Consider the following 8,012-nt stretch of genomic DNA (forward strand, 5'->3'; position numbering starts at 1 on the left):
TCAAAACCCTTGTATTTGTGTAAAGCCTTCCTGTGCTCAGACCTCGACATGTTCTCTGAAATATTAAAAGGCTATTCCACTTTATTCTCTATTCGATTACTATCTCCTTAGCTTCATATTTCTTTAAAATAAATTAAGTTCTGCACTGCACAATGCATTTGTATGAATATATAGAAATTACGATTTGATTTGTTTTCATTAGCCACTAGAGGGCAGTATAATCAAAGTTAAGTAGGATCAGACTGAAACAGAAAGTAGAGCTCAGAGAACTTTGAACACCTTTTGTGTTTATTTTTCTATATCAAATGAAAGGAACACATTTACAAAATATATATAATGCCTTTAAGTCCATAACAGTCTCCACGTGTGCATTTCTGAGTTAGAGCATAAATAGATATGCATAGAAGCAAGTTTGTTTGTGAATGTGTTTATGTCTGCCATGTACAAGCTGTTGTGTGTCTACAGTAGGTCCTGCTCCACCCAGATGGACTTCCTCTGCTCCTCCAGTATTCGCTCCTTGATCACTCTGATGAGGTCGTCAGTCCCTGCCCAGGCGTCGGGCTCCACACTGCCGTACAGACAGGGAATGCCCTCCAGCTCCTTCTCTTTGGCCCGGCACAACCTCACAAACTCATCCTCCGAGTCCACGCGCAGAGGCAGCTTCCTGTGTGGACAGGAAACAGGAAGGAAGCAACGCTGCTGCGGTGAATGTGGCAATGTTCGGAACCCAAGCTACTCTCTGACAAGGGCCCGTGTAGAGACTTTTGCAAACAGTGGTTTTTGTGCTTTGTTTTTAAATTCTCAGAATGATTACAATGACAGTAACTGGAGGTTCATATAGGATTTTTCTATTTTAAGACACTCAGTCCAATCAGCATCGAATTTCAATTGGCATTGTTATCATCGACTCAGCAGACCTAAATGCAGCCACAGGACATTTTGTATTTTCAAAAGAAGGTGTATTTTTACAGAAAAAAAGCAGCTACTCAGTATCACTTTTTTTTAAAGTTTGCCAGTATTGTCTACAGGATGCTGTATGTCATCGGCAGATATAACTGTTTTGTTTAGGAGGGTCAAAACAGTGGACTTGTCGACAAGTTGTTTGAATTGCATACCCTGCTTTTACTAAAGGGTGTAATAACAGTGAATGTATTATGGCGTCATAGTCTTTCCACAATATTTAGTGATGAGGTGAAGATGCATTAAGTTATTTATTCTAGGCCGTTTAAGTATGTCCGTTCTGAGCTACTGTAGAATCCGGGCGGCCTCCATGTCGGGCGCCCCACTCCTATATAGATATAAAAACGTTTATTCTAAGGTAATAAAAAAATATATAATTTTCAAGCAATTATTCAATAATTAAAACATATATACATACATTTCTACCAAGTTGGCTATGAAAAACGCCACTGCACCTTTAAGAAGTGTCATGCAAGGATGGACATGCATTTGCATTTGGAAATAAAAAGGGCTGTGGTTGGCAGCTGTGTGGGTGAGAGATGAGTGTGTGAGAATGAATGAGACACGTTGGACCCACCGTAACTTCTTGACATTTTTCTCACAGATCTTGACGTGGATGATAATCGGGTAGATTTCTCTCCGCAGAAGGTCTTTGACGCAGCCCAGCTCGGCCTCCAGCAGGCAGTGTTTGCCCTGGTCAAGAGAGTGGAATAAAATGGGCTTCAAATGTTAACAAAGAGTGTGTTCAAACCCACACACACACACATACACACACACACACACACACACACACACACACACACACACACACACACACACACACACCAGTCAAAGACAGCTTACCTTAGTAGCGACTGCCTCTATGTTTTCGCGGGTGATGCATTCAAACGTGGCGTGTTTCTCTTTGTAGTGAATGAAGGGCTCCACATTCTGTTTCAGATGAAACTCTTCTTTGGACAGGGAGTCTAAACAGAAGAATAGACAAAACATTTAAAAAAATGTTGTGTTACTGTAATTCTGGCACTTTCATATACTCTTATTTATTTGCTACTGATCACCACAACACACGCAACACAGACAGGGAACAGAAACCTTAGAGGTATTTGCCCTTGGGAACATACTGTACATGTAACAAAGACGTCCGACGACACAGGAGGTCTCTTCAGGCCACCAGATGTTCCAGTCCGTTTGACACAAGACCGGAGTGGTTAATATTCTACCAGTAACTTTACATAACGCAGGAAATTAACTGATCTAGGGACAATGTCTAACATGCCTCTATTTGGGGACTTAAACTCATCATTTGCATCTTATAAACTATAGGTCATCTTCCATCGTGCGCTCACTGTCTCTCTGGTTACAACCATTAACATTAACACCACACTCCAGTACAATACATGACCTGGATCTCAATAGTTGTTTCCCCTGTCTGTCCCCCGTTAACTATGCCATTATCGATTCACAAAAGGTGAACACACATATTCCTTTAAAAGTGTATTATGCAGATTCAGTGCAGATTTGTTTACATTGGTAGAGCCTGCAGTTAGTTTACAAAACATAGTTTCAGTATAATTAAATCTTCTTAATATTAAAACATTTTATCATCATAAATCAAAAATGTATTATTTTGAGGCAGCTGGAACCAAATGTAAGTCTAGAATATGTTTGTGAACAAAACTGTGGGCTCTGCTGCTGTAAACAAGGACAGTGAAATAGTAACTTTTAGGGTAGCTTTTCCTACCTAGTGTTCACTTCTCTGACACAAGCAAAGTTACACAGTGCACCTTTAAGGGGGACCTTACACCGACCTGGTTTGCAGGTATTGAATTCCATGGCGCCCCCCATGTTGAGCATTTTCTGGATAATGGTTTGTGCTAGAGCAGCAGGGGTGAAGAGGACCGGTCTTCTCCTCTGGGTGCGCTGGTGGGTTACATTACTGTACGGAATCAGGTTCAAGCTCCTGCTCAGATCACTGTCCGGGTCGCCAGCGTCTGTTTACAGCACACATACGGAAAGATATGATACACACAATGATATATCCTTTAGTAAACCTGGCTTTAGTATGAGACGGCCATTGTTCAAGGCCATTTGAATAGAAAACCAGATCAAATCATGTATAATGAAATAATAGTTTTCAAAATGTGTAATTACTGTGCACACTCCTCTTAATATATAGTTATTCTTCTGGACACATTCTATGCTTACCCTAACCCTGCCCTCTAACCCTCTAACCCTATTTAACCCTAACCCTTTAACCCTAACCCTAAAAAATATGTTATAGTCTGTAATGGCAGTTTTAAGTTTTTTGTTCTTCTCACACCCTCTCCGATTTTTTTTTAACTATTTTTCACCACTTTCCCATCAACTGGAAAGTCAATGTCAACGGACATCTTAACGCTTTTTATCTTTTACTCTTCAAATGACATTTCGACTTCTTTCAGTGCTCAAACATAAGCTTCACACCCTTTCATGTGTCAGGTCTTGAATTCTAACCCCCCTCCCCCCACCCCAAAAAAAAAAAACTTTTCACTGCTTTCACTTTAGCTGTCATCATCTATCAGTCCACTCATTACACTTGAACTGGCTACAATTTATTTTGAGGCTTTCAGCTTTATTGATTAGTTATTCTCATCTACGCTTTGATCGATGTTTGAACTCACTTCAGCACTTTTACGCGAGATGCTTTTGTTTCAACTGTGAATTATCAGCAGCAACAAACATTGTTTAATAGTCTGTAGAATTGCCCTTTTCTGTACTAATCTATTTCTTCCAGTTCTGATCCCCCTGCCTGACTCTGTACTCACCTTCTGGTCTGGGTAGTGTCATGCTGCCTGAGTTGATGATCCTCACACGCTCGCTGCTGTTCATTCGCTTGTACTTGATATCCACTCTGCTGACAAACTGCAAATCGAAGCAGGCAGATATGTTACTGCAAAAAAGGCAACATACTGCATGTTTTGATATTGTTTTGCAGGTACAAGACTTTGCAAGAATGTGATTACGAAATGTGTCCTCAGGAAATTTGAAGCTATGGCATGTTAGTAAAAGATAATAAACATCTGAGGGTGAAAGCTGCGGCATACAGTAGGTGCAGCACTGCACAGACATGAAGATGTGGTTCTGCGACAGGAAGTTTTGTTTTCCACTTGGTTACCTGTAGTATTTGAGTGAGGAAGATGCCTGCTCTAGACATACGTGGGCTGGCTTTGGGTTCGGGAGAGGCGCTGGCTTCTTCTGGCAGTAAAATACTCTGAACAGGCACATACACAGACAGACAGCTTATGTACATTTCTGTAAAACATTCATGGAGGAAGAGGAGCGTCGAGTGTTCCAGGGTCGAGTTTCTTACCTTACTGTTGCGCCGGCTATCGTTCTCCTCTCTCCCCCCTCGACACACTAACTTCTGAATCTTTACCAGGAGCAGCTGCTGGGCCCTGCATTCACACAAGCACACAAACGCGCACACACACACACACACACACACACACACACACACACACACACACACACACACACACAAACAGTGACTTATTGAGACTTTCTAGTTCATTAGCACTATAGGGGTATCGTGTGTGGCTTTAACACAAGTTAAAGCGATTTGAATAATTGATTGATCAATGGACTTCAAAATTAAACAGCAGGTATTTTTATAACTGAGTAATTGTCTTAACATTTTTTTTTCAAAAAGGTCCCTCTTTCACTAGTTTCAGACTCTGAACCATTTGATCCAAAACAATATTAGGCCCAGTTCTTCCCCATGGTGTGTGGATGAATGTTTCTGCTGTTTTGTGAAGATCAGTGCAACTTTGCACCCTGAAAAGAGGATATAGAACAAAGACCTCAAGACCCCCCTGCTAAACTTTCCATTGTTGCTCAAGTGTTACATCACTAGTTTGCCTAGTGCTCAAGTATCCCGCAGTACTAAAGCAGAACTGACACATTGCTTCTTCTAGTATTGAAATGGTAACACCACGCTGGGTATGGAACATGTGTTATTATATAAGCAGCCTTCATAATCCAAAAGGTTTTATCTAAGGGTGTCACGGTTCAGTACGTACCTTGGTTCTGAAGTCACTGTTTGGTTCGGTTTGGTTCAGTTAAGAGGAAAAATGCTAAAAAAAAACTGCTTCTTTGTAATGAGGAACATGAGTTCATTATTGGAGAATAATGAAATGAGAACATTATTGGTTACACAATAACAGTGTGTTAACAGTGTGTTTCCCTGCCCAACAGGGACCACAATGGAAATAAGCCTTTGGGCTTTTTTGTGTTATCCCTGGCTATTTATGTATTTTAATGTATGACACAGAGTGCTGCTGTTCATATTTGATATCAAATAGTCAAATAAAATCATTCATTCATTCATTCATTCATTCATTCATTCATTCAACTGTCAGCGACTCAGCAAGTGTTTCAAATTAAATGAAACGTACAAATTATTTTAATAAAATATATTTTTTAAATATATATACAAAGAATACTGCTGCAAGTTCTCGGACAAATAAAACAACTTCAAATAAAAGTTGCGAAAGTTCCGCACCACAATCAAACCAATAAGCCTGAGTAAATTCGCCATATTTAAGTCATATTAACGCTATTTATGCCATAATTACGTGTCGCAGTTCACCCCTGGAACCTCGGTACGGCCTGTATTTGCGACGGTTCGGTACGAATACGTGTATTGTTACATCTCTAGTTTTATCCGACTCTCTTCCTCAATGTCAGAATTTCCAAGCTTATATTTTTAAATAATTAAAAAAAAAATAACTTGTCTATAGTACCGTGAGTTGCTTGGTATGGTGCCACGGTCGGGCAGGTCACAGCCGGTGTAGGGGTCGACACGAGCGCAGATCCACTCGCAGCGGCCCTGGTGCCTGGTATCCAGCACGTGCACCACCTCGTTACAGTGCACACTCAGAGAGCAGCTGTCTGACTGGCCACAGATGTTGAGGTTGACCCGTATGTAGAAAGAGTCCCCTGAAGCCAGTGAGCCGTCAGCAAGGTCCCTCTGAAGACGGCGGTATGCTAGAAAGCACACACGTTTAACAGGTTTATAAAGCATAAACAGTGTCTATGAATATTACACTTGAAGGTGGAGTCAGTTTTTTTGGGCTAAATCAGTGAATATTTCCTCACGATCCTGCTACCTGTCCGTACTGTGTGTGTACACTGAAAGAAAAATCAGCCTATGCTCGGTACACTGGTATGTAAAGCTAGGGTATGTAAACAAAGGGACCCACGCAGCTAGCAACATGCCCGTTTACAGAGCCTAGGCTGTCAGTACTGACACAGACAAACACACAGTATGGACAGGTAGCGGATTGTGAGGAGATATTTACTGATTTTGACAAAAAGTGTTTTTTGACAACAAGTGTACTCCAGAATAGCCGACTCCACCTTTATCAAGAAGTCCAAAAATCTTACCATCGTAATTGGGTCGGAAGTGCAGCTTGACTGGCCCAGAGCAGTGCTGCAGCGTCCAATGGGCTTCCTCCTGAGTGCTGGTATCCAATGAAATGCTTTGGTTCTCTCCACGTATGCAGCCCTCAAGCTGGTAAGCACACAAGACGGATGGATATTTTATTAAAGCATTCATTTTTTTTGGTTGTTTATGTCTACTTTCGGCACTTTTGCAAATTATTGTATTATAGTTAAAGGTCTTTAAAACAAAGAAACAAAAAACAGGCATCTCAAGAAATTAAAAAAAAGTTTTCAACCTTGTCTTCTGTACATTTTTATGTACATGTTTTCCCCTGCTGGTTCTTTTCCGCTATTACAGCCAATGGTTTTTATAATTGAACATAAAGGTACCTCACTCAACCTGTACTCTTCATACAGCCAAAGTGTGAAGCTGGAGTTGAAGGACCCATAGATGGTGAGTAAACTACATACCAGCAGAAGGTGGTGGCCCTCTCGTAGCCCCACCTTCTCAGCCACGGAGCCAGGCTGGACGGCGGAGATGAAAATCCCGCTGTGGTTGCCGCCCACCAGAGTGATGTCCTTCAACAGGTTGTCGCCTAGCAACGACAGCTCCTGCACTGGTTTCAGGGAGGAGCTGATCCTCGAGAAGGAGGACAGAGACGGACGGAAGGGCCTGCACACACACACACATACATTCATTCATGTGATTATCAGTGAGGGAATTTGGGGTCTTTAGTTGTAATATTAATGGTAAAGATTAATAGGCATATACGGTATGACCTATTCATCTTTACCATTAATATTACAACTAAAGACCCAAAATTCCCTCACAGATGAGGTAATAAGTAAGCTGGTCCATTCATTGTAACCATTTCTGGTAAAAGTGAGTGTGTGTGCGCTGTGGCCTTCACCTCTCCAGAGAGAGTTTCCTGAAGATGTTGTTGACCTGCTCCAGGTCATAAGTGTCCATCCCTTCTGACTGATAGGACGATGAAGAGGAGTGGATAGAAGGCGGCTGTACTTCGTCCTCTAAAGAAGGGACAGACTATATTTAATAAAAATAGTATACTGTATATTGAAGGTAAAGTACAGCCAAAAACAGGGGAAAAACTTTACCATACTCCATCTCCATGTTGTCGCTATCAAAGTCCGAGAGGCTAAAAGAGACCAAACGTTGCAGCCATTCATAACAGGAAAATGAAATACAAACAAGCCCAAATTTGGGGGGAAAAGTGTAGATACTTATTATAGTTTAACTGATACGTCTTGAATTGTTACAGGGCTGTGACTACCTGCGCGGGTGGAAGTCGTGTTCCTTCTCCCTCTCCCTGCGGTAAAGCGATGCTTTCTCCGGTGGCTCGGGGAGTGTGGACTGGATGCTGTCGTTACGGTAACGCAGCTGGAGATGTTGAACACAGCAGACATTCATATAACAGACTCTGAAACTCAACTGTGTCGAGTCAAGTCAAAAGGAAAAGATGCGAGAGCTGAGCTGGTAAATCCATTTGGTTTATATACACATCAAATCACAACAAAAGTAACACAGTAGAGCAATCTATCAGTCATCAGTCAGAGAGAGTAGACCTCACCATAGCTGGCCTGATGGAATGCTCCAACGTAGAGGATGGGCC

At 41.6% G+C, this 8,012-nt stretch overlaps 1 protein-coding gene across 1 annotated transcript in view; it reads right to left on the bottom strand.

Moving 5' to 3' along the window:
- Positions 1-344: 344 nt before the first annotated feature.
- The window catches only part of card11 (caspase recruitment domain family, member 11), a 22,528-nt gene continuing 14,860 nt past the window's right edge, over positions 345-8,012 (bottom strand). The window contains exons 12-25 of the mRNA XM_080043803.1: positions 7,971-8,012; positions 7,674-7,780; positions 7,498-7,538; positions 7,293-7,410; positions 6,853-7,054; positions 6,385-6,511; positions 5,742-5,985; positions 4,310-4,394; positions 4,115-4,210; positions 3,765-3,861; positions 2,769-2,951; positions 1,804-1,925; positions 1,538-1,653; positions 345-664 (exon numbers count right to left, since the gene is read on the bottom strand). The exon at positions 7,971-8,012 is cut by the window's right edge and continues 143 nt beyond it. Coding sequence (XP_079899929.1) covers positions 460-664; positions 1,538-1,653; positions 1,804-1,925; positions 2,769-2,951; positions 3,765-3,861; positions 4,115-4,210; positions 4,310-4,394; positions 5,742-5,985; positions 6,385-6,511; positions 6,853-7,054; positions 7,293-7,410; positions 7,498-7,538; positions 7,674-7,780; positions 7,971-8,012 — 1,785 coding nt within the window. The 3' untranslated portion in view covers positions 345-459. The remainder of the gene's footprint in view (positions 665-1,537; positions 1,654-1,803; positions 1,926-2,768; positions 2,952-3,764; positions 3,862-4,114; positions 4,211-4,309; positions 4,395-5,741; positions 5,986-6,384; positions 6,512-6,852; positions 7,055-7,292; positions 7,411-7,497; positions 7,539-7,673; positions 7,781-7,970) is intronic.

The sequence above is a fragment of the Ammodytes marinus genome (assembly GCF_949987685.1).
Source record: "Ammodytes marinus genome assembly, chromosome: 16".
NCBI classification, from domain to species: domain Eukaryota; kingdom Metazoa; phylum Chordata; class Actinopteri; order Uranoscopiformes; family Ammodytidae; genus Ammodytes; species Ammodytes marinus.